This window comes from Lepidochelys kempii, chromosome 6 (genome assembly GCF_965140265.1).
Source record: "Lepidochelys kempii isolate rLepKem1 chromosome 6, rLepKem1.hap2, whole genome shotgun sequence".
NCBI classification, from domain to species: Eukaryota; Metazoa; Chordata; order Testudines; family Cheloniidae; genus Lepidochelys; species Lepidochelys kempii.
In genome coordinates this window covers 33,738,683-33,765,682 of record NC_133261.1, presented here as the reverse complement: position 1 = coordinate 33,765,682, position 27,000 = coordinate 33,738,683, and the positions used below count along the sequence as shown (strand labels likewise).

The 27,000-nt window shown below is 42.6% G+C and overlaps 1 protein-coding gene across 1 annotated transcript in view; it reads right to left on the bottom strand.

The window, feature by feature from the left end:
* The window catches only part of RRAS2 (RAS related 2), a 78,325-nt gene that overhangs the window by 12,808 nt on the left and 38,517 nt on the right, over positions 1-27,000 (bottom strand). Inside the window, exons 2-4 of the mRNA XM_073347461.1 lie at positions 13,889-13,976; positions 12,901-13,003; positions 11,012-11,120 (exon numbers count right to left, since the gene is read on the bottom strand). Coding sequence (XP_073203562.1) covers positions 11,012-11,120; positions 12,901-13,003; positions 13,889-13,976 — 300 coding nt within the window. The remainder of the gene's footprint in view (positions 1-11,011; positions 11,121-12,900; positions 13,004-13,888; positions 13,977-27,000) is intronic.

Sequence of the window (27,000 nt, the reverse complement as noted above, 5' to 3'; positions counted from 1 at the left end):
ATCTTGTACCTCAGTGAGATCGTACAAGGATAAGACACACAATCAGTAGTATGAACGCATCACCAAAAAAAGTATAGATCTAAAATTATGCTTCCACAATAACCTGCTTTTACTTTTTTAAACCTATAAAAATTGCATGTTTAAGTCTGATAAAGCAATACTAGAGTATTTATTGTACTTCATATATTTTGCAACAGCAGATGAATGTACAGTAATTGCTTAATCCCCAAATAATCCTTGTAGTGCTTTGCTTCTAGACCAATTTTAAAAAAGAGCACTGTCAAGTCGCTTCAATATTAAAAATTCACAAGAAATAAAGTAAAACTTCTTTGGGTTTATACCTTCCCTGCAGAGTTTATAAATGCTGAAAAAAATGTGCTAATGTAGGACCACCAGAAATATGAAACTGACCAATTTATTTTCTTTGTCCAAATTGAGTAAAATACAAAGTCCTCACTGTGCCGAACTCTGATCACCTCTCTGCGGTGGTGGTCCATCCCAAACAACATGCTCCAAGGGGTCCCGTTCAGGGACAGTGCCCCGTCGTTGGAGCTGGTGTCCGACACGTCAGCAGGATGTCAGTAGTGAAAGGTGAATTAGATTTTTTTTCTTTAAATAGTTAATTTTTGTACTTGCAACAGACAAAACTGATCTTTTTCAAAACATTTCAGCAGACTCTAGGTAACTTAAGACCTTTGTTTACAGGAAAATCTACTCTCAACCACAAACATTTACAGGTTTGCCAGAAGTGTTAAATTTCTTCTAACAGAAGCTGCAGCTGTATACAAGAAGGATGAGAGATCTGTTTCTCGCCTCCTTTTACTAAAGTTTTAGAGTACACAAAAATGAGTAACATCTGGGACGCTACTGTTTTCTTTTTTCTAAAGAAATTCCTTGTTCAGTATTTAGATGCCATTGTTACATACTGCTGAACAGTATGAGAGTTAATTTCTTTCAGATAAAATCCAATATAACCTCCAGAAAGGAAAATACTAATACAGGCTGCCAAGTGTACCCTGACTGATGAGGGCACCAGTCCCTGGGCCCTCAGGTGGAGGAAGTAATCAAGGATAAGCTGGATCATGGCAGCCTCCAGGGAAACACCCTGGCCTGCTGCCCACCTCGAAAACTGAGACTATTGCGCCACACAGGAGTGTTGAGTGGAAGGCCGTCTACTTTCAAGGAGGATGTGCTGAACCTGTTCCAAGCATGTCCTTTCCTCGCCACCTAGCCACTGAGTAGCCACACCATGAGGTGAAGCGTTGCTAGGTTGGGATGGAGGAGGTAGCCCTGGTCCTGAGAGAGCAGGTCCGGGCGGAATGGCAACTGCCATGGCGGAGCTGCCGCGAGCCCCAAGAGGTTCCCATACCAGTGCTGCCTTGGCCATGCCAGGGCAAAGAGGAGAACCCTGGCCTTGTCCATCTTTATTTTCTCCAGGGCCCTGCTATCAGAGGGAACCGGGGAAAGGCGTAGAGGAGCTGGCCTGACCAGGACAGGGTAAGGCATCGGAGATAGCACCCCTCCTGAGACCCCCCCCCGGAGCAGAACCGGAGCATCGTCGGTTCTGCCAGGTCGCAAATAGGTCCACCTGGGGAGTACCCCACCTTTGGAAGAGCTGGTGAGCCACTTCTGGGTGTGCTGAGAGGAAAAATCCCTGCTCAGGCAATCCGCCCTCACATTCCAGGCACCTGGCAGGTGGAAGGCTTTCAGGTAGATGTCATGGGCTGTACAGAAGTCCCACAGACTGAGGGCTTTGTGGCAGAGGATCGGGCCCCGCCTTGCCTGTTGATTTAGAACATCAAGGCCGCGTTGTCCGGGAGGACCCTGACTACCTTACCCTCCAGGTCCGAGCGGAAGGCCATACATGCCAGTTGCACCGCCCTGAGTTCCTTGACCTTAATATGAATGGGTAGGTCTTGTAGAGACCACAGGCCTTGGGTCTGAAAGTTCCCCACATGGGCCCCCCCAACCCAGGTCCGATGTGTCGGACACCAGCTCCAACGACGGGGCCCTGTCCCTGAACAGGACCCCTTGGAGCATGTTTGGGACAGAACACCACCGCAGGGAGGTGATCACCGAGTTCGGCATGGTGAGGACTTTGTCCATTCTGTCCGTGGCCTGGGAGAACTGCGAGGCCAGCCAGAGCTGGAGGGGCCTCATTCTGAGTCTGGCGTGACGGACCATATATGTGCACGCAGACACGTGACCCAGCAGTTGCAGTCAAACCCTGCTTGTCGTCACTGGGAAACTTGTGATCGAGTCGATGAGCCCTTTCAGGGTCTTGAACCTGTCTGGTGGCCTACGTTGCGTCCAATAGCGCCCTGATAAGCTCTATGTGTTGGACTGGGACTAACGTGGACTTGGCGTTGTTTATCAGCAGGCCAAGGGCAGTACATGCGGACAGGAGGAGCACCACATGATCCCTCACCTGCGACCGGGAGGTGCCTTTGACTAGCCAGTCGTCCAGATATGGGAATATTTGGACCCCTGGCGTCTGAGGTAGGCCGCTACCACTGCCATACACTTTGTAAAGACCCTGGAGGCAGTGGACAGACCAAACGGTAGGACCTTGAATTGATAGTGACTCTGTCCCACCACGAAATGGAGGAAGCATCTGTGCCCCTCCAATGTGTGGATGTGGAAGTACGCATCCTGTAGATCGAGGGCAGCATACCAGTCCCCGGGATCCAGGGAGGGGATGATGGAGGCCAGGGAAACCATGTGGAACTTGAGTTTCACCATGTAGTGGTTCAGACCTCACAGGTCCATGATGAGCCTGAGCCCCCTTTGGCCTTCAGGATAAGGAAATATTGGGAGTAATACCCCCTGCCCAGGAACTCCTTGGGCACCGTCTCTAACACTCCTAGGTCCAGGAGCCACCCCACCTCCTGCTCAAGCAGGGCCTCATGAGAGGGGTTCCCCAGAAGGGATGGGAGTGGAGGGCGGTTGGATGGGGAGGAGGTAAACTGAAGGGTGAAACCTCAGGAGATGGTGTTGTGGACCCATCGGTCCAAGGTGAGTCGTGACTATTCTGGGAGGAAAGCACACAACCGACTGGAGAAAAAGGAGCTTTATTGGGGGTAGGTCCCTGCTGAGAACTGGCAGGGTACCTCTGAGCGTCCCTTCAAAAATGCCTTTTGCCTGCCTGCTTGCCCTTAGAAGACCTAGGCTAGGGGCAAGCCGGGATTGCAGTTGTGGGCGCTTTCTATAGTCCCACTGCTTTTTGTAGGCAGCCTCGTACTTCAGGAGGGCAGCCTGGGCAGGAGCCTGCTGCAGCTTGGACTTGGGTTTTGCTGGAGGAGGGACATAGAGGCCCAAAGTCTGGAGGGTCGTGCGGGAGTCTTTCATGCCAGGCAGCCTTGTGTCTGTTTCCTCAGCAAACAGCCTTCCCATCGAAAGGGAGATCCTGCATTGACGACTGCGCTTCACTGGAGAGCCCAGAGAGTGGAAGCCATGATGCCCATCTCATGTACACCGCTGAGGCCATGGACCATACAGCCGTGTCCGCTGCATCTGAAACAGCCTGCAGGGATGCCCTTGCAGCCACCGTCCCTTCCTCCACAAGCACCTTAAACTCCTTCTTATTGCACTCCCAGAGGGAGTCCTCAAACTTGGGGAGGGATTGCCAGAGATTAAACTCATAGCAACCCAAGAGGGTTTGATGGTTTACTGAAAGCTTGATGACGAATAAACTTTCCTCCTGAAAGTATCCAGCCTCTGAGCGTCTTTGTTCTTGGGGGTCGAGGCTGGTTGCCCCTGCTGTTCCCTGTGGTTGACCGACTCGACCACCACCGAGTTGGGTGCCGGGTGGGTATACAGAGACTCATGTCCCTTCATGGGTACAAAGTACTTGCGCTCTGCCTTTTTATAGAGATGGGAGCCAACGAGGCTGGTGTTTGCCACAGGGCATTTGAAATTCTTGCCACCCCTTCATGGAGCAGCAAGGCCACCCTGCCCTGTGCTGAAGGGAACAGCATAGTAAACAGGGAGTCTGAGGGCCCTTCCCTCTCCTCAGCCTGGAGGTGGAGGCTCACTGCCACCCTTTTTAGGAGGTCTTGGGGAGCCCGGTAGTCTTCCTCCGGGACGGGGGGGCCCCCCGCAAATCAGCTCCTCTGGATGGGGCAAAGCTGGTGCGGTGCTTTGCGTGTCGTCTGGCACCGGAGGATCCGCCACCTGGTCGGACTCCGGGCACGGTACAGAGGACACAGGTCCCACCGACCTTTTTTCTAGCCGTCTACAGATGGATACCGACGGTGCTTCCGAGGCTCCAGCCACCGAGTGAGCCCCCACAGGGGGCTGTGCCGGAGGCCACAGTGCCCACTGGTACCACTGGGCCAGCCATGACGCTTGGTGCCACTGCTCTTGCTATGGCACCGGTGGAGCCAGCTGTTCAGGCTAGTTAGCTTGGCCTGTAGACGAGCAGCTGTGAGGGGAGGCCGGGCTGGAATATGATCCGCTGTTGCCTCTGGACCGGGAGTATCAGCGGTGCTGGGACCTACGTCGGCCACAGGACCACGATCTCGATGCGGAGGAGCGGCACTGACAGTAGTAGCTGATCCGTGAATGGCCAATGGGCGGACCCATGTCAGTGAGACACCGGCAATCGATGCCTGGGGCTATGATACCTTGGCAGAGACCTGGAACAGGAGTCTGAGTGGGAACGGCGTCTACGATCATGCCGTGACCGACTGCGGTATCTCCTGTGAGATGAGGACCATTGGCGACGTCTGCCATGGTCCTAGAATCATAGAATATCAGGATTGGAAGGGACCTCAGGTGGTCATCTAGTCCAACCCCCAGCTCAAAGCAGGACCGCTCCCCAATTAAATCATCCCAGCCAGCGCTTTGTCAAGCCTGACCTTAAAAACTTCTAAGGAAGGAGATCCTACCACCTCCCTAGGTAACACATTCGAGTGTTTCACCACCCTCCTAGTGAAAAAGTTTTTTCTAATATCCAACCTAAATCTTCCCCACTGCAACTTGAGACCATTACTCCTTGTTCTGTCATCCGTTACCACTGAGAATAGTCTAGATCCATCCTCTTTGGAACCACCTTTCAGGTAGTTGAAAGCAGCTATCAAATCCCCCCCTCATTCTTCTCTTCCGCAGACTAAACAATCCCAGTTCCCTCAGCCTCTCCTCATAAGTCATGTGTTCCAGTCCCCTAATCATTTTTGTTGCCCTCCGCTGGACTCTCTCCAATTTTTCCATATCCTTCTTGTAGCGTGGGGCCCAAAACTGGACACAGTACTCCAGATGAGGCCTCACCAATGTCGAGGGGAGCGATCACGTCCCTCGATCTGCCGGCAATGCCCCTACTTATACATCCCAAAATGCCATTGGCCTTCTTGGCAACAACGCCACACTGTTGACTCATATACAGCTTCTCGTCCACTGTAACCCCTAGGTCCTCTTCTGCAGAACTGCTGCCTAGCCATTCGGTCCTGAGTCTGTAGTGGTGCATTGGATTCTTCCATCCTAAGTGCAGGACTCTGCGCTTGTCCTTGTTGAACCTCATCAGATTTCTTTTGGCCCAATCCTCCAGTTTGTCTAGTCCCTCTGTATCCTATCCCTGCCCTCCAGCGTATCTACCACTCCTTCCAGTTTAGTGTCATCTGCAAACTTGCTGAGGGTGCAATCCACACCATCCTCCAGATCATTAATGAAGATATTGAACAAAACCGGCCCCAGGACCAACCCTTGGGGCACTCCTCTTGATACTGGCTGCCAACTAGACATGGAGATGAAGACAAGCAGTGCCAGCAGCCCCAGTCGGATGGCACTCATCCAGACAGTCCGGCTAGTGTCGAGGGTGATCCACCTGGACTGAGCCCTGAACGGTCGTTAGGCAGTAAGCAGGTCGGAAACGTTCCCTCGACTGGGACCGGTACTGGGCCAGTGGCAACTGGCCTCTGGAGCATGGAGCGGACATCAGCGGAGCTCCAGGCACCGGCATGGACATGACACCCCTGGCTGCCTGGAGGGCTTCGGGTGTAGACGGCATCCAGACATCTGGAGAGGCCTGCTCCGAAGGGGCCGGGCTACTCCACTCAACGTAAGTCGGAGGCCTAGGGCCCGATGGGGATCGAGGACTACCCGACATAGGCATAGTCTCTGTCCCAGACTTCCCTCGGTGCCACTGCGAAGAGGGAGTCTTTCCGGTTCTCTTGGCATGCCCCGTGGACGGGGAACGGTGCCGACCGCATGATGTTACTGGCGGGGCTCCATGTACCAACACCGCGGTGCCAGGTACCAATTTGGAGCAGCATGCCACGGTCGGGGCCAGCGCTGACTCCATCAGGATGGTCGGGAGCCTAATGTCCCTTTCTTTTTTAGTTTAGGGCTTGAAAGACTTGCAGAACTTGCATCTTTTGCTGATATGGGTTTCTCCCAAGCAGTGCAGACAATCCGCATGCAGGTTGCTCCTTGGCACAGAGTGCCTACAAGAGCGGCTCCACGTAAAGCCTGGGGCACGGGGCATGCCCCGGCCCGGGCTCAATGACTAAACTGAATTAGCTAATTAACTACAGGTACTACTGAACAAACGAAGAGTTCTGGAGGCGAGCTGCAGCAAAGCTGGAGCTGAGCAGTTCCAATGCACCTTCTCTGGCAGCAAGAAGGAACTGAGGGTGGGGGGAGCGCAGCCCTCCTTATACCGTGCCGGGGGGGCGCTCCCCCCTACAGGTACTGCTAGGGGGAAAACTTCCAGCACTGGTGCACATGGCGAGCACGCACACCTATTGTGGAATACACATGAGCAATCACTCAAAGAAGAATATGTGATCATCTAAGTCATGCATTAAGTGCCAGTATTTTCAGAGGGGCAGCAGGAGCCATTCGGATTGTCTAGTCTGCCACTTGTAGATTTTTTTCTCTCGTCCCCAACACAACTTACTTTGGGGGTGGCTCTTTTTGGTAGTTTAGTTCAAATAGTTTAGTAAGTTCTACATACACTGTAGTAAGTATTTAACAAAAGCAAGGCCAGAGTAGTTCATCTTATTTGGAGCAGCAGATGAGGTGGTCTGGGGCACTGAACTCCTGTGGGAATTCATTCACGGTCTTAGACCAGCAACAAGAAAGCTCAATCTCCAGCGCAAAAGAGTTTTACCCTTGCTGTGGCCAGCTCCAGCATGCCTGAGGAGCAGAGCCGTCATCTGCAGACCTTGCCCTGGAGCTTTAGCCAATCTTTTCATTAGCTCTGGATTAGCCCATTACAGGAAAAAATCTTACAATAATAAATTATTCTATCTGGCATATGTTCTCTTTCAGAGCTCAATACTCAAACAGAAGATGACAAATGCTTGTTATGCTGTGCTGAGGTAAGCACTCAAACCTAGTGTGGTCCTACAGTATTCAAACATTACTGTATGGCCTGATGGGAGTATCTGCTTCTCAGCTTTGTACACAACCCAAATTTTAGTCCTCCATTGACTGTGTGCTCTTGGACAAGTCATGTGATCTGCTTAAGTTTCTTCATCTTAAAAATACAAAACAAAACCGGAATAATCTTCCCTTCCTTACAAGGAAGCATCAGGACTAGAGTTCATACAGAATTCCCAATATATCTAATGCTACATAAGCTTTTAAAAAATTTATATGAAAAGAATGGAGTTCTGCTATTGACTGGAGGTCCATTTTCCAAAGTAGGCTAAAAACAAATCTAAAAGGATTGTATTGCAAGCTACTTAATCCACAGAAGTCAAAACTCGCACATAAGTGCATGTTCTTCCATAATTGCAATCACTTTGTCCCCTAATAAACTACAGCTACCTTTTGGTGGAATAAGAAAAGGAGTACTTGTGACACCTTAGAGAGACTAACAAATTTGAGCATAAGCTTCCATGAGCTACGCTGTTTAACAAACGAGAGTAGTACACAAAAAAGTTTACAAGAAAAAGTAACCAATACCATTGTTAAACTGGAGTGGGAATTTAGACAGGCAGAATTGTGTTACCTAAATTGAATCACAAGGACCTCGGTTTTAAGTCTCACTCCAAAGATAACACTTCTGGCAACAGTGCTGTGCTAGTGCATTAGTTAAGTACTGACTCAGAGGAAAACTATCACCTACTAAACCACAAACCACTTCCCTGCAGCACCTCAGATCTTCCTTGAAAGCCTTCCATCCAGGGGCCAATGAAGGCCTGACCCCATTTAGTTTGTGATTAGCTGATAAGGCTGCCTTTATCATGTTACTGGAAAAAGCTGCTGAAACATCAAGTGCCTTGTTCAGCTCTCCTCCTTTTTAAAGGGAATCAATGTTATTTAAGTTACACTGCAACAATGCTTTATGAGAAACTACTATACAGAATGCCTTTATAAAAAGCAAGCGGCTGAGGATACAGTGTTCACCAAGTCTTGTGTGCCAAACTGAAGGTCCTTTTTACCACGCTGTGACTGGCTGTAGTAGCAGTCTGAGGACTTGGTGTTTAGTATAGGCTGCAAAACATCCTCTTAAATCCAAATGCCTAGAAATAATGACAAGAGGGCCAGGAATATAATTAAGCATATATAAGGCTGCCTTGGAACCCCCAAAACTATAGAAGGATCCAGTAATACTCCTGAAATCTCATTACTTACCTCACGGGGCATTTTGTGGTTTATGTTTGTATATCCCTTTGTAACTCATAGTATTTTTTTCCTTCAACATGCAGCCAATGTGGACATTATATTTGTAAATCACACCACACTACAGACCTGTGGCAAGTGCCCACAGTGTTTAACTCCATTGCACTGCCCAGGAAGTCAATATGTTACAGGGCTTGGTAACGTACCCTCATACCCTCTCCATCAATTAAACACACACACACACTGTGGTCTTGATTTCACCAACGGATTATGGAACAGCACCTAAAAAGTTAAATTTTGTGTTCTCTTACAGAACTGTCATTAGATTCTCAAAACTGTCTCTGCATAGCATTTCAATAGTACCCACTGTATGAAGATGCAGGAAAAATAAGCACAATCAAAGCTAATGAGTTTATTTTAAGACCTTGAAGTATTGATAGTACCAAAGCAAAGCTGAGTAGAACAGGAAAGCCTGATTGTGTAAGCCAAAAGCCAAAGATACTGAGGCTAAAATGAATAAGGATATTATCAAATACACAATGCTGGAAGTGGCAAGGGTCCACACTACTATCTACAATCAATTAACATAATCAAACTATTTTATGTGAACCAGAAAGTTATGATGGCAAAGACTACTTTGGAAATGTAAACAGAACAGCTGAGGCGCTGATGTCTGCCTGAGCGCAGAGAACACGAAATAGTATGTCTGTGATGCATGAAGTGCCCTTTCACCTGAATAGATACTACCTCAGATACCAATGGTGTTACTCTTAAATATCAACATTGTTACACATTTTATGTGAACCACAAAGTGTTCAGCTGTAGCTAAAGCGCCAAATATAAAATAGCATAAAGTGCTTACAGACATGAGATTAGGAATTCTCTGCCACCAAAACCAAGTTAGAAGTGACATTTTGAAGGTTTATAGAAGTACTTTCAAACCTCTAAAGCACTCACAGTGATAGAAAAGTTTATAGTTTCATAGATTTTTGCAGCTAGAAGGGACTATGATCTAGCTTTATGATCTAGCTTTAGCTTTTTTGCTATAAGTTGCACCTCATTTCTAGCCTGAATTTGTCTTGCTTCAGTCCAAACCGTGGAAAATTTCTGGTACATTTTTCTGCTAGATTGAAGAGCGGTCTATCAGAAATCCCTTCCCCACATAGGTGCTCATAGACACTGATCAAGTCACCTCCTAAACTTCTCTTTGATAAACTAAGTAGATTGAGCTTCTTTAGTCTCATTTTAAGGCATGTTTTCCAAACCCAAAGACATTCTTGAGCCCTTTCCAGATTTTTCTACATCTTTTTTAAAACATCAACACCAGAACTGGACATAGTATTCTAGTAATGGTCTCGCCAACATATACACAAAAATACCACCTCCTCCCCTGACTCCTACTTGATATTTCTCTGCTTATATATCCAAGGATTGCATTCACTCTCTCACTTAAAGAATTGCATAGCGAGTGCATGTTCAACTGATTATCTACCATTACCTTAAGTCCTTTTCAGTGTCACTACATTCCAAGATATTGTCCCCCATATTGTATTATGTTCATTCTAAGGTCCTAAATGTATGACCTTGCATTTGGCTGTATTAAAACGCATGCTGTCCCAATGCATAAACCTCTTAGCAAGTGATCCAGTTTGGTCTGCATACAGTTAACCTGTCCCTGTTATTTACCCTTCCATTAATTTTTAGCGTCATCTGCAAATTTTACCAGCAATGATTTTATATATTCTTCCACACCAATAGTAAGATATTGAATAGCACTGGGCCAAGAATAGATACCTCCATGACCCCACTAGAAAGTATCTGATAACTGCTCCCAATTACTTTTTCACAATTTAGCAGTTAGACAGTTTTCAATCCATTTAATATGGGCTACACTAATTCTGTTGCGTACCTCCAGACTTTAAAACATACCATTGGCTGCATAATCTGCTTCATATGTATATAATTCAGTTATACACAAAATGACTGTTGCTTTGACAATAAGGAATGCACTCCGAGTAAAACTTTTAGAGTAACCACCATACCTTTTAGTGACAGAATTTTCTGCTTGGTACAAGCCAATTTGATGAATAATATTACGGAAAATTTTAAGAGCAGGAGAATTAGACATACTTATGCCTAAGATCTCTCAATAAATTTAGCCTCAGCCTCACTTCCAAGAGTCAATAAGAGAAGCTGCTGTATCAAAAAAAAGTTTATTTTGATCCAGAAACAGTTCTCCCTAAAGAGAAACATTAAAAACCTCAACTATAGCTATTGTCAAATTTCCTGTATTTCTCTTCCATTATGATTAATAACAAATATTTCGTGAAAAAGTCATTTGCTCCAATTATTAATTTGAAGTTAACCTTCTGGACAACAATTTCTATAAAAACTATAAACAAAGAATTAGGATTCTTGATATACAATAATGCCAAGATTTTACCTGTCTTTGATGATCCAGATCTGCTTTGTTCCCAACTAGAATCATAGGAAACTCATCACGGTCTTTCACTCTAAGTATCTGCCTTTGAAATTTGTAGATTTCTTCAAAACTGAAAAAGAAAAGTAAGGAAGATTTGCATGTACTAGTTCATGGGTTCTTCATCTATGGTATCATGAAAAATTGTCCTAAAATAAAATACTGTTTCATCCTGGGTCACCATGGCTCTATGATTAGGGAACCACTGAGCTAGTTCATACACTTACAAGGATTCGTAACACAGGTCAGGACTGTGTAATCTATAGGACCTATTCTGATCTTTTAGAGAGTTGTAATGGAGCATGCCCTGCTTAGCCTAAGGGTAGGGTTGATGCAACTTTACAGGTGTCTATTTTCTTCACTGAACAGCAACTCAATATTAATATCAGCTATGCGTATACATAAATTGGAAAAGGCACTCCCACTTAAGACAGAAGAAGGTTGTGTTTAGGCAGCAAGAACCTTTTGCTAGTTTCCAGATAGCTAGGAAGGATACAGATTTTATTCTCGCACTCAAAGCATGTAGGACAATATTTTTTAAATAAATTTCAAATATGATTTAGGCTCTTAATTCTAGGCACCGAAGTTTGAAATTGCTAGCCAAAAATACACTGTATCCATTCCATACATGACTATTGAGGCCAAACTTTCAGATAGCATCCAAGAAAGCCAACTGGTCTTCCCAACAAAGCCTCTACAGCTATTTTTAACATTTTAAACCTTTACATTTAAATTATAAAAACCCATCAAATTGGGGATAATCCTATTGCCCAGAAATAGAAGAAAAGTGGAAGTGCTATCCAAGTAAATTAATTGTTGGGTTTGCTGTCTGCTAGGAAAGAGCAGCAAGCATAGTACCACCAGGCACAGCAACACTGAGCTGGCAGGGTGAAGTGTGCCCAGAGGGGCTGAGGAGCAAAGCAAAGAGAACAGAGCTGCTTCAGGGAAAAGGAAAGGAGAAAGAGCAGACCAAAACAAAAAGCTACCAGTGCAATCAGTGAAGGACACCAAGCATGGATGTCACATGCCCTTACCAAGAACTGCTCAATAAGCCTGGCATGACATGCTAAGCCAGCTTTAGAAGTTCCAGTTAATATTTGGGGGAGGTATTTTGGTCTTGATGCAGCATTTGGTTCCCTTCCCCCCAACCCCCGCTCTTGTTTTCCTATTTATAGTTTAAAGTCACTTATAGCATAGGGTAGGTGCTTTAATGAAACTGAAATACAGTGTAGATCAGTGGTTCTTAACCAAGGGTACGTGTACCTTTGAGGGTACACAGAGGTCTTCCAGGGGGCACACCAAATCTACATATTTGCCTAACTTTACTAGAGGCTACATGAAAAGCACTAAAAGTCAGTACAAACACTTAAATTTCTTACAGTGACTTGTTTATACTGCTCTATGTCAAATGTTTCTCAACTTAGGGGTCGTGATTTATTTTAAAATCATATGGTAAAACTGAGAAAGCAAGCAATTTTTCAGTAACAGCATTAGCTGTGACACTTTTGTATTTTTAGGTCTGTTTTCGTAAGCAAGTAGTTTTTAAGTTAGGTGAAGTTTGGGGTACACAAGACAAATCAGCCTCCTGAAAGGGATACAGTAGTCTGGAAAGGTTGAGAACCACTGATGTAGACAATTAACAGTTTAATTTTGTCTAGCCATATTACCCCCACTCCCTCTTTACTACAATTTGAGAGAATATTAATTAGCCACTTAAACCCAAGAAGCAATGGCAAAAGTTTGTGCTTGCAACAAGTACCACAGGTGGTTATTCTAGTAGAAACTGACACAGCAAACAGAAACTTATCAGATGGAGTACTAGCCCATGCTTTCATAGTTGATTTCAGGCTTACCTTCCTCTATCAGTGACTGAGAAGACCAGAAGAAAGCCCTCCCCAGTCCTCATATACTGTTCTCGCATAGCTCCAAATTCTTCTTGTCCTGCTGTATCCAGAACTGAACAGAAGTAGGAAAAACTAATTACTATACTTTATGCTCCTAGTTTGTGAAACTTTTCCTCCTTAAACAGTTGGAGCACAACAGCTTCATTTTTAAAAGGGATGTTATTTTATAAACTATGACCTTCCCCGGCATATGGAAAATTACTTCTGTAGTTTTTCTTCCAGTGAAGACATATTGCAAGAATCTTACTCCTGGAACTTAGCAAGATGCTGGTGGGATTCCTAACTCAAGGTTTTTTGACTCTTCAGGGCAGTGGCCCAATCATAAGCATTAAGTCTGGCATGAACCAGACCTGAAGAAACAAAAACACTCGTCTCCCTTTGACCAGTTCGCCAGGTAAAAATAGCTGTTGAGCATACCTAGATGGGAGTCTTAAATCAATGTTAACAAGAGGGATCTCACTCGAATATTTGGAGGGCAGCATTTATACTCTGCATGGGTGGCAAACATGGCAGCCAGTACATTGTATCCCAGAACCACTGCTCATAAGAGTTAAGGAAGTTCTGGTAGTCTTGTACTAAGAAAGTAAGGCCCAAGAATAAGGCTCCTAATGCAGAGGGTATCTTTAGAGAATAGAAGCTGCAGGTGCTCAAAAACGGAGAAGCTATTTATTTAGTTGCAGACACATTAACATTAGGCATTTAGGCTTAGTGTCAATTTAAAGGAAGCTTTAAGTTTGATTAGCTCTTTGATAGTCAATGAATATGCAATTAAGACTAGAGTAGAAGTTTTTAATCAGGTAATCATGAAAGCATCATCAAAATACTTAGCACAATACAATTTGATCCAGTACCACCCTCTTAAAATTCAAGTTCAAATAAATAACAGTTACAGACCATCAATATTTAATTATGCTTTTTAAAAACAAAACAAACTTACTGTCCAACCGTGCTGCTTTCTCGTCTATCACACACTGTTTGGTGTAGGAGTCCTCAATTGTCGGATCATAATCCGTGACAAAGTAGGACTATAGAAAAACAGAATTTATGCATGTGCACGAGACACATACATACAATACACTGTTTAATGCAGTCAGTTAAATATTTTGCAGTCTATCAAACTGTTTTCTGCACTCAACAAACGAAAAAAAACTCAGAAGTATGTCATCCAAATCAGACTCCACATCACAGAATCTGCACACACCAAAATTCTGAAACACATTTCTTGCCTAATTTCATTATGGGTATGTACATCTATATTGCGCAAAAAAAGAAAAAAAAAACGGTAGTGCAAGCCTGTGTCAATTAGCTCTATGGGGCTAAACCAAAGCAGTGTAAATGTTCCCACTCAGGCTTGAACCTAGGCTCGGAAACCTGCTTAGGGGGAAGGGTTTGAAGTAAGTGCTGTGGGTGTTGCCAAGAGAAGTAAGCCCAGACATCCCATGTGGTTATAGGGAATACGAAAAGGAGGAGATGAGAAGAGAAGACATCTTAAGCACTAGAATTACAAGCATCAGTCGCTAACAAAGATCACAGAATCTGCAAAAACAAAGGATTGTACCATGGAAGGACAGCTACTGAAAGAAAGCCATTAAAATTGTTTTGACTTGGCATCTTACCAGCCAATTATAACATTTAAATTGCAGTTAGAAACCAGAATTTCTTGTTTTGAGTGTTGTATACTGTAGTCCAATTGTCATCCCACATTCACATAAATCCCTAAAGAATATAATTTTCCTTTGCAGTAGTAACAGTAAAGCCATTCTTTCCATTCTTCTGAAGCTCTAATTCAAGGCAGACTCAGTGTTGCTATGCAATCACAGCCACTTCCTCAGTTTATAGTACTTCCCGCTGTTCTAATGTATAAAAGCAATCTTATCATGGACCCTAGAGAAAGTCAGATATATTTAATTTGCAACCCCTGCTACAATTGTCTGATGCTTTATCGTAAAAGTAAGGAAATCAGAAACATACAAGAAAATGGTTTTAACTGCCCAGAGATCAGTGTATGCATTGTAATTTAATCACTTTTTGCTGTAGATATCAACTATCCATTGAAATACATCCACCACAGTTCTGTTCCCTCCACATTCTGAACAAGGGCAATAAAGTAATTCCAAGTGGAACTGCCTCCTAACGAGTACAATAAAACTATTGAACTCCCTTCCACATGCATATATCCCTTTTTTAATCCCTTAAATTTAAGGAAGTTATCAAATTCATTCTGCTCTGCTTTAAGGTCTCATGTAGTTTTGCCTCCCCATCATCTTCTCATTTCTTCCCAATCCTTTCACATTACTACTTTAGTTTCTCTCCCATTTTCACTTTGTTCCTTTTGTCATGCTGCTCTATACAATTCAAGCCATCTCCAATAAGCACCTTTGTTCTCTCCTCCTTATGGAGAAACAGTCAAAAGCACTTACATCACTTCGGAAACCATGTCTATCGAAAGTCAATGGAACTTAAGGCACTTGGGGTTTGGAATAAAATTTTCCATTCATCCAACAATAAATCATCCCTTCTTTCTTCCTCCTCCAACAAATCTCATTACCCTTCCATTCCAAATTATTGGGCTGTGTCTAGATTTCACAACATAAAATAATGCAATCTCTTCAGGGCAGGGAAAACAATTTACTAAACTTGGAATTACAAATTATGTTTAAGTTGTCGGTTGAGCAACTTACATACATTTCCAAAACATTGCAATACACATCTCCCACAACCACTCAAGTTTCTAGCTCCATCTCCTCTCATCCCTCTGTACTGAATATTAGCAATTTCCCCCTCTTCTCCCACCCCCGGGGACAAAGTATCAAGCCATGTCACTACTAGTGCCTCATGAGCATACAGAAAAATCAGACTGGCATATCCAAATATTCAATATCTTATGAGTTATTAACAGTGTACAAAAAGGATATTCATTTAAGGAGGTTAACTAGAGAGGGGCGGGTGCACATGCATACAAAGAGATATGGAAACAGACTGCCAGATTCAAAATGCATGAAGAGTTTACTGTGCTAGTTTCCTTGTTGATCTGCCAAAAGACTTCAGATCAGATTGTTACCCTGTACTTGGCTATGTCCCTCAGAAGCTACAACTACATCACGTTGTGTAATGGTATGTCCATTTTGGACTTCGCTCCAGCGGTAACCATGAGTGACCAATGCAAGATTTACATACACCCATAAAAAAGACCGTTAACATATTTACCAGCTACCACTAACTCCGTTTTATAATACAGTACTTAGCAGAAGTATTTATCAGCCTTCCTATATGCTCCACTTAGGGTTGTGGTTGCCCAAGCTTTTTCATTTGAGTGGGTCATTTTCAGAGGTTTATAAACTTTGAAACAGGCTGTCAGTACATGCAAACAAAACTTTTGGAGAGCCATAACTGTCAAATTTTGGTACTTCTAAGGAGACAGCAAAAGGTACATCTGACATAAACACAGCCCCTTCCCAAATTTTGAGCCCCTGACCAGAATCCTGGAGTTATTAGAGCTTGTTGGCAAAATGGTGGTAAGAATTTTTAACACAAGCAAACTGATACTCATTTCCCCATAACCTCAGTTTTGACTGAAATTTTAAAATAAGTCAAGTCTCAGGCAGACGCCCAGCAAGGAAAATTTCAGCCATAATTGTTAAAGTTTGACATAACTACGAGCCAATTGAAAACTGGGTCTTATAACATGGCCATTAGTCAACCTTAACTGTAGGCACCACCTTCAGTTCCACCTATAATTACAGCATTGTAGCATGTCACCAACTGTATTCACCACTATACAATCTCTCGTGTATATTTGGAGTAGTTTCTACCCCCAAAGTCAACTGACTCAGTTGAGATAAGTGTTGGATGATATGCTGAACAAGTACTAGTTTCCTTTAAAACCAGCAGCCTGGCAAAAGCATCTTGCGCAATATGTTTGTATCAAGCCACTTGTTTAGTGTTATTTGATGTGTGTCTGATTATATGCACTTCGAATTCCTTTGAAACTAGTGGATCATTATAAAGTTAAATACATTCTGCACCTGCTAAACTACTTCGTAAAGTCATGAATATTAGTGGTCATTAACACAACACTAAACACACAAAAACAACCAGAGCTCTTGCAAAAAAAACTATGCAATCTCTCAAATCTAAGCTGTCAAATTAAGCAAAAAGTATGTTATATCCTTCCTGAACAAATGAAATAAACACATTTCAAACAAAGTAACAGATTCATGGGTCGTTTCAAAATAAAGTCACAACATAATTATATCAGAAATCTGCAAGAATTGAAGGATTTGGTATTTTTACTTTGCATACATTAAAATGTTCCTGGTTTTGAGCACTGTCATGGATGTCAAGATATTTAGAGCATTCGACAGAAACATCACCTATATAATCAAGTCTGCCACATCTATAGTTTCCATACCACAAATTCATGTAAGGCCACAAAAATAAGATAGTACCAAAGCTGTCTCAGCTTTGTACTTTGCAAAAGCCAGGCAAGTTTAAAGAAGTGGATATTCAATTTTAGGACTATGACAGTGAGAAAAGTCTAGCTGGACTACATACTGGGAAATAAATTTTAAGAGAAAAGAAAAAGGGAAAGATTTTTATTTTTTTTAAATACACATTTTTAGATGCAACTTTACTATGTAAATAAATCAAATTACTGGCTTATCATTTAGTCAAATACAATATAAAAATGAACACCTCCAACATATCATAGTGTAATTTAAAGCAAGTATTACAATTTATATCCATAAAGCAGGGCAAAAGAAATATTCTAAAGAGTTAAATAGAAAAAAACTATTCAAATCAGAGTCAAATCTGAAAAGAGCTTCCAACAGAGTTTCTAAAGACAGAAAAGATAATACCAAATCCTCTAAATATTAATAAGTATTTTCTTCCCTCTTTCAGGAGGCAAGTCTCCCCCCTCCCCATACACAGCTCAAAAAAGATCAGAGTTTGTAGTTATTATACCATTAGATGCCTGTCAAATTCTGAAACAGAAGCTTGACATTTGAATAGAAGCTCACAAGAGTTTGCAATTCAAGTCAGCATCTTAAATACCATATTGTTCAGTACTGAGCTCAAAGTAGTAAAAGCACATGCAAATACTAGGTTAGCTTACCTGTAAATTGGGATGTCTCCAAACTATATTTTGTCTAGACTATGGAAGTTTGCACATGTATAGCTATATCAATATACAGTAGTTTAATAGTGTACATTTCCCTAATCTAGGCAAGGCCTTGCTTTCCCTTAAGAGGCACTCTTTTTAGCAGTAAAATTTAAAATAGGAGCTGCTAATTCCCTGAAAAGATGCATCACAGCGCTATCAACATATATTTGAGCATAAGCTTTCATGAGCTACAGCTCACTTCACTGGATGCATTCAGTGGAAAATACAGTGAGGGGATTTATATACACACAGAACATGAAAAAATGGGTGTTATACACACTGTAAGGAGAGCTGCTACTCTGAAACCTGTCATTATTCAGGTTAAGAGTTTCTTTCATTGCAACCCCTCATCTCTTTATCTTACAGTTAAGTACAGTGATGTATTTATGATAAATATGTTCCAAGGCAACAAGCTATTGGATAACTTCATTGTAAAAATCAAGCAGAATGAGAAAGGTGAGTTTAGAAGAAAGCTCTTATTAATACTATATTCGACAAAGATAGAGGTAAGAACAAATTGTTTTTTGTGGAAAAACTGTTTCAAGTCTCAGTAGGAGATTCTCTAAATCGATTTTTCTTTAAGATTCTTCGGTACAGATGCCTATAATGGACTATACAGTAAAGGCTCATATATTTTAGTGTTAGAAAAGTGAAAGGAACTGACACTGATGTATTAGTGTTACAGACAAAGCAGTTGAATCTGTGACTGTTTTGCACAAAATCATGACAGCCTATACTGCAATTCAGTTGCTAAAAAAGCATACCCACCGCTACCTTCACAAAAGGCAATTTTAGATTTCAATCAGGAAGAAAAGGAGGTAGCCATAAATAGATAGCTTCATTCTAGTTAACCATTAGAAATTAAAATCAAGAACTCTAGGTAAGTTCAAAATATAACTAAAGGCCAAGAGTATGGTTTACAATAATTACAGAAAATTAGTAATTACCTAATAGCTCTTCTGTTCTTAACTATTTCCACAATTAAAATTAATTCAGGACTACCAGTGTGCTATTCAAGCTTTTATTGATGCAACAGAAACAATTTTACAGCTCATGAACACCACCTACCCCTCCATTTTTCACTTGAAGCTTGTAAAGAAATATGAAGGAATACAAGCCACTGAAGGAACCACAAATTTCGCCTCCATAAATACAGTTGACATTATTTAAAACCCTCTCCAACATGTGGGAATAGGAACAAAAATGTATGAGATTCTGAATTTATGAACCAGAGAAGCAGGGATACTACACAATAGGTTTTTTCTGCACCCTGAGGCCCCACAACCTATAAGGAATCTCACAAGTCGTAAGTTCTCTTAAATAAAAAGGTGGCATTCAGGGACTACCGAATTTTAGTTGAAACCGGAATTATTTCAGGGAAGTTTTATGGCCTGTTTTATGCACAAAACTAGATCACAGTGGTCCCCTCTGGTCTTAGAAACTAAGAACTGAGTATCTGGCAATTACAGATACAAAAAGTAAAAGGTAATAGTAGACAGCTCCAAGGCCCCATGTAAGGGGACAATATTCCCTCAGCTCTTTATTCAAGATACATCTGTGAACCATACTGGAGGAAACTCTAAAGAATTGTGAGCTCATTCATTTCAGGGATGCAACACAGAACAAAAAGTCACCAACCAGATCTAAGTTTGCTTGCTTCTGCTCTTTTTGCTTTCTCTAACAAAAAAAGTCTTTATCCTCCTATTTAGAGAGATCTTGAGTGCCTTTTCAGCATCTAGGAACTGCCACAAACTCATTCTCACAAGATGTTTTGGGGAGAGGATTTGAACAGCATCCTCTGGTTTAACGGTATCAAGATGACCCCTAATGAACAAACACTTTATGAAGTGCCTTTTATTTGCGAAAAAGGTTGATGGAGAAGAGCACAAGAGCCTGTGACCCAGGGTGCCCTTGTGCCTACTGGCAGTGGGCACGGGGGGTGTACCGGGTTTTATAGGGATCCGGTGGATCCGATAAATGCATAATACTTCACTGAAGGGAGACGTGAAGTATCTACCGAGAGTCAATAGTCCACGAGTCGTCATAATCACTGCAAAATGCATGTTCAGATAATATTAAGGAGTTGTATCTGTACTGAAAATTATGTTCTTTAGGCAGATAACGAGGTGATGACATGTCTTGGACAGGTTTGTTTCAGGCAGGAGATAACAGATGCTTGTCTGTCTCACACAATGTATGTCTATTTGTATACTGAGCCAGATACTGATTAAAGAGATTGTGAAATCTACAAAAAGGAATATACAGGAAAAAACCACCAGCAGGGGACATTTTGTTTATGAATAAAGAAAAAGAATTGTCCTGATATATCTGGGGGTGAAAACAGACACCTGGGATCATTTACTGAAGAGGCAAGCTGACATCGTGACTGGTCATGAACAGAGGGGTCACAGTCAAGCCTGACTGTAAAACGACAGAAGGACTTTGGGTAAGCACTGCTCTGTAGACAAGAAAGTATCTAGTGACAAATCTTGGTTCTAGAATGTATCTTACTATTTTATTTTATTACTGACCATTTGTTTGCAATATTTCTACATGCAGTCACTTGAATCTCTGTTAAACTTTCTCTTGTTTTCACTGTAAACATAGTTAAGTACGGTGTGTCAAAAGTGGTCTGAGATGAAACTGGTCAGCTGTGGTATACTGCTTCTTTGGAAGCAGCGAATCTGTGAATACTGCAAATGTCCGGTGGAATAGGGGCTAGATACCCCAGGGAGATTCTGGGTGGTTGGACTCTGCCCACTGCTAACGACAGCAAACGCACAGGACCTGCCCAGGCCTAGAAAGAAGTGCTTATGTTGCTCATGACCAATGGAGTCAGGGAACTGGCCTGTGGCAGGTACGGACAAGTCCTCACACTAAGAGCAAGTGGTAGCAAGGCACCTCACAATGCTGGGTATCTCCGGGAAGCACCACAATGCCAGCTCCCACTCCCCTTCCCTGAAAGGCAACAGCCACTAAAATCCTCTCCCTCTAAGCATACTATCAAGAAGGAGTAAACTTACCAAAATAAGCAATACCACTATAAGAACTTAACCAGTTTGGGATAACCAGTCATACTAGGGGCTGCAAAGATTTAAACAGATGTTGGTTTCTGAACACACATTAATTGGTACAAAACAGCATGGACAAGCCCTTAGATCTTCCCTCCCACCACCACTGCACCCCATGTGAACAGGCATTGGCCAGAATGGCTCTTTCCAGCTGCACTACTCAGAAGTGCTGCACCTCAACTTGAGGGAGGTCAGTGGCTGAGAGAATGGTTAATCTCACCACACTTCAGAAAGGTGCAAGTCAAGTGCTGGATGATAGAAAGAACCCTGATCTTGGAAACCTACGGATGTATAGCAGATCATAAGTTCCCCTTTACAGTATTATTTTGAGTGGTCACCAGCCATTTTAAGTAATTAGCAACTGGTTGCAAACAAGTCAAATCAAGATTTTCAACTATTTATCACCCTACAAGGGCAGACTCAGGCACCCAAAGAGACAAGCTATCTAAAATACAGTGCTTGAACATTTTAGGACTCAATCTTTTGCAGACACCAATTAAGTCAAAAATGTAAGAATTTTTTTTCCAGCATAATACATCAAGGGTGAAGTTCTGACCCTATTGAACTCAACAGCAAAACTCCAACTGACTTCAATGGTGGCCAGGATTTCACCCTGGTTGTCAAGAGGCTTTTTAAAGAACAGCATGTATTTAGATTTTGTACTCTCTCTCTAAGCTACACAAAAGGTGAACCAAAGGCATAAGATTTTTCAATTAGTTTCTATACCTATCCATTTGTTTAAAATTAAGTACAAAAAATCCAATCCCATTTCAGTGACAGGACTGCTCACAGCTATGGAATTAAAAGCTAAGATTACCCAATTACAGTCAGCAAGACACCTTATCTACATAATGATCTCATGGCCTTGTAGTCATAAGTCACAATATACTAGCTCTTGTCCAGTAATTTTTATTGGGAGTATAGTAGTTAATCCCTGTGGAATTTTTAAACACCAGTTTGGACGCAACCCAATGTGAAAGCGTTGGATTAAGTAGGTTTCCTCTGCATATTCTAGAATATATTTTTATACTTTCTGCCATTTGCCAAAATTTAATGCCTGAACCTTAGAAACTAAATGTTTGAAAGCTGTGAAACAGTACTTCTAAAAAAAATCTTACATAGCAATGTGACTAACAATCATGTCAGAGAAAAGGTTGAATCCTAGCTACTATTCCTATTGCTTTCTTTTGGGATGGGGAGCACACCTGCTTACCTTCAGCCTTTTGGCCTGAAATCTCAGATATTTGGGCTACTCTCTCAGCCTTCAAGGACTACCATGAAAATCTCGGGACTTCTTAAAGTGCTGTGGGTGCCAGGACTGCTGACAGGGCAACTATGGAAGTGTTTTTTTATAAAACAGAGGGGGAAGCCAAGGTCCGGGAAGGTTCCCGCAAAACAGTTCTTCTGAAACAAAATTTTTCCAAACTGAGTAACACACACTAGTAATGCAAAGTTTTCATGAACCAGAAAGAACAATTTCACTACAGTAACTCCTCACTTAAAGTTGTCCCAGTTAACGTTGTTTGGTTATGTTGCTGATCGATTAGGGAACATGCTCGTTTAAAGTTGCGCAATGCTCCCTTGTGTCATTTGGCAGCTGCCTCCTTTGTCCACTGTTTGCTGGAGAGCAACCTGTTGGAGCTAGCTAGGCCTCTGCGGGCAGGCAGGTAACCACCCCCCAGCACTCACCAGTAGCACTGCTGGGACCAGGTTGCTGCACTTCCTGCCACCAGTGAGTGCAGGCCCGGCCCTGCTGCAGTCCTCAGGGGAGTGGGGCAGAGCAGGGTAGGGGGCTTTTGGGAAGGGGTAGAGTGGGGACGGGGCTGGGGCACAGCAGGGGCAGGGGCCATAGGGAAGATGCAGGGCTGTCCTTCCCCATACGCAAAGTTGGCAACTGGGCAGGGTACCAAGAAATGTGGTGCCCCAAATTTCCTGGTGCCCTGCACAGCTGCGTACTTTGCGTATGGGGAGGGATAGCCCTGCCTACTGCTTTGTAGAGTGTGAGGCTGTATTAACAACAATGGGTTAACCCTTGAGGGCTCAGCTGATTGCTAGTTCATCATTTAGCAGTAAGGCATTCCCTGGGAAATATCCCACCCTCTGACTTCACCACCTCAACCAGGCTTCACAATCATCATCGCTGTGTACCAGTATTAAATTGTTTGTTTAAAACTTATACTGTGTGTGACTGTACACATGATTATAAAGATAGATATGTATAAAGTCTTTTGTCTGGTGAAAAAAATTTCCCTGGAACCTAACCCCACTATTTACATTAATTCTTATGGGGAAACTGGATTTGCTTAACATCGTTTCGCTTAAAGTCACGTTTTTCAGGAATGTAACTGCAACATTAAGCGAGGAGTTACTGTATATAAAAGACAATCAATGCTGCCTCATGATCCTGTGAACCTGGCTGTTCCCTATTCAGAGGGAGAAAAGAGGTTGCTGAGGGAGAAAAGAGGTTGCTTAACATGTTAGTTCCTCTATAGCATTGCCTCTGAATATTCACACTTGTGGAACATAAGACCCCGGCATCAAGTAGTGGAATTTTTCTAGTGAGGAGTGTCCCATGGGGCCACTTTCCCTGCCCACAGTGGATTTGGGAGTTATAGAAAGGGGGATGGACCTGAGGGGGGCCACTCCTAATTTTGGAATTCTTTACCCAAGACTGCAAAGGAGAAAGTAGGCAGGGAGTGTGACTATGTAGATTTAACTTGCTAAGAACAATAGCTATTGGTAAAGCTTCTGAGTGGCCTCTGCATATTCACACTTGTAAAAGATTAGCATACCACAGGAAAATGGTATGTCTTCTAGTGAACAAGGACTGCAAAACCACCCAAAACAAGTATCGACTATAGACTGCAGGTCAAGAGTATATTGGAAGCAACCATAATATCCTCCCACATCTCATTGCAAAATACATATAAAGCTTCAAGCAACAACTTTGCAGGTTCCATGAAAAAGATAAATAGCCACCAATGGATGTAGTCTTCAAATTAGCTGAATACTTTTAATATCCAGGCAAATGAACATCTGGCAAATCTGAAGGGTATACAAGAGACTGGGGAAAATACAAGCAGGTTACAGGGCTCTTTGAAATGGAAACAGGAAATGGAAACAGATTACTTGAAACTGAAAATGAGTATCTGAGGGCAATGACTGACCCAATCACATTTCCCATATGAACTATAGTTTAGAGAGGACTGGACATCTGATCTGTAGCTCACCAACTCCATGGGCTGTAGTTACTGCTATGGGAAATGTCCTCTTCTCAGGTGTATGGTACAGGTGATCACCACAAGCAGACTCCAAGAGGTCAAGAGCCTTGGGAAAAAGACTCCAAACCAAATTTAAAAAAAAAAATTTTTTTTAATGATATATGAACTCTATGAAATACCTCTGGGCAGATAAATGAGTATGTCAACTCTCTGGACCTGCAACATAATCAAATCCAGATTCCATGAAGAAATCCAGCAAAGCAGTTGCCTGAAGTAACGCTACTGGCACATGGAGCAATCCTTTCCAAAACTATGGTATTGCAAGGTGAATGGGGACTGTTGCTCCCAAGGCTGTGAGGGTAGAAACTGAATCACAACCCACGCAGCCTGGCAGAATTCATGGTCCTGAATATTTGGTTAAAAACCTCCAGCTTTAACAAAAATCCACTAGGCTTCCACAAAATGCTATCAGTGTTAAAAACTCAGCAACGAACAAGGTCAACCTCCAGTACATTGGGATCATACCAAATTCTATCAACCTGGAGAGACTTGGGATTCTGGGCATTGAATTGAGGGTTCCATGATGTCAGCACCTGCCAGTGAGACTTGGACCTCAACTACATATGTTGACTGTGCTGGAACCTCAGGGTCGACCCAGAGCAAGCCAGTCCTTGCTCCATGCCTGCTGCTCAATAAAATGTGGTAGGCATGGGGGAATAGCACAGGCAAATTTTCAAGGCTGGTTTCAGGTTTCATGCTTGTCTCAGACATCCTCTCCCAAGCTGTTTCAGGTCTCCTTATGACAAGCAGAGGAGGCCTGGAAGTGGGTTTGAGGTGCTGGAGGAATGTATCTGGCTAAGTCATTCAAATTTTAAACTTTGATGCATACCATAGTTTGTTCCAGAGAATAAAATTAAACTGCATACCTTGTTGCAATATATCAGTATGCATATGACTAATGTGCCCTCTGGGTGGCTAGGGCTGGAAGTTCATAGCTTCTGGCCACCTTTGTGCTCCAGCATCTGAACTGACCTCAAGTGGCTGTAAACATGGCGAACTCTTGACATGTAACCCAGACCTTTATCCTGACACCTTAGTTTTTAAAGGTACAGGCAAGACACTAACTGGGATAAAGAATCTGAGCAAGGCATAATATTGTCTGAATTTTCAGCAAAGGTAAAATGACTGGAGAGTACAGAAGTACGTGTCCCTGAGAAATCCATCTAGCATATGGGAGTTCTGTAGCCGAGGAAACAGTCTTCAAGACACAATGGGTTAAACAACATTTTTGCCCACTAGCCTTCCAGATAAATCAGCTGATTTAACTTCAATGCAATGTGACATTTTCTATTTGTTTTGAAGGGGAAGAGGATGCAACTGCTGTAGTTGCTTACCTGAAGTAGCAAAGGTCTTTAAAAGGGCAGGCTGCCATAAAAACTGAGTAGCAAACAACTGAGTAGCATTCCTGATTACATCAAAACACTTACAGAAGTCTGTTTTATACAGTTAAACACATAAAAGGGCTCGAACTGCAAAGACAAAAGCAAATTCAGGAAATGCAGGAGTTCAGATTCTATGAGCACCACTGCACATCTTGTAATGGTACAAGTGTCTATAACAAGTAGTATACTTCTTATTGCAATTGCAAATTACACAGTTAAGAAAAAACAACAAACAGCTGAATTGTGTTGCACCTATGTGCTGAGTTAAAAGCAAGAGTTAAGGCTGCACCGCAGCAATGTAACTATGCCACCTTAAAGTCTTTTGCTAATACAATATTGCTTTTAATTTCCAAGATTTCCTTCACTTCTGAGGGGAAAAAATCTGACATGGCTAATTAAGCATCACCACAGCATGTAAGTTTCATGAACCAGCTAGTCTGCATTAAATTTATAGTTCATCTATAATTAAAAGTGTATGAGAGTCTCATGCTACACTTGTTCTCTGGACACATTACTTCAATTGCTAAAGCAGTCATTCCAGATCTTTCTCCAGCACTAAGTTCATTTTGTATTTTTATACTAAAATAGATTGAGAGGTTGTAACCATTCCCCAGTGTAAGCCAAAACATGCTTTCTGTACTAAACCTATTTTTGTCTCCCTAATCACCAAATCCACAGAAAGTCATTTCCACAAACATGCCAGAGGTTTGGGGCTAGGTAATGAATTCTCTCTCAAATCTGAGGGTTTATACTAGCTGTTTTGGAAAGACAGATTTCAAAAGTTACAGGTTTTGAAAGTTCTGAATCATTTGCTATATCTGGTCTCAAAAACAAAAACAAAAAAATCTGCCTTAGAAAATGTCAAGTGATACTTAACTGAAAGATTTTACAAGTCTAGTCCACAGGACCAACTATGAGAATTAAGAAGGCTTACTTGGGACATCAGTCACTGTTATTCAGTCATTCATCAGACTAGTCCGCTGACTTCAGAAGAGTGCCAAATAAGCATTGGCGATGCAAACTCTTTTTTAGAGCTCATTCTTGCCCTTTTCCCTTGCAAAGGTAGTTGACAGAATAATGATGCTAGGGAGATTTCTTATAATCATTTCTAGACACCATCATCAGGTGTTCTGTTGCCCGATACCAACTAT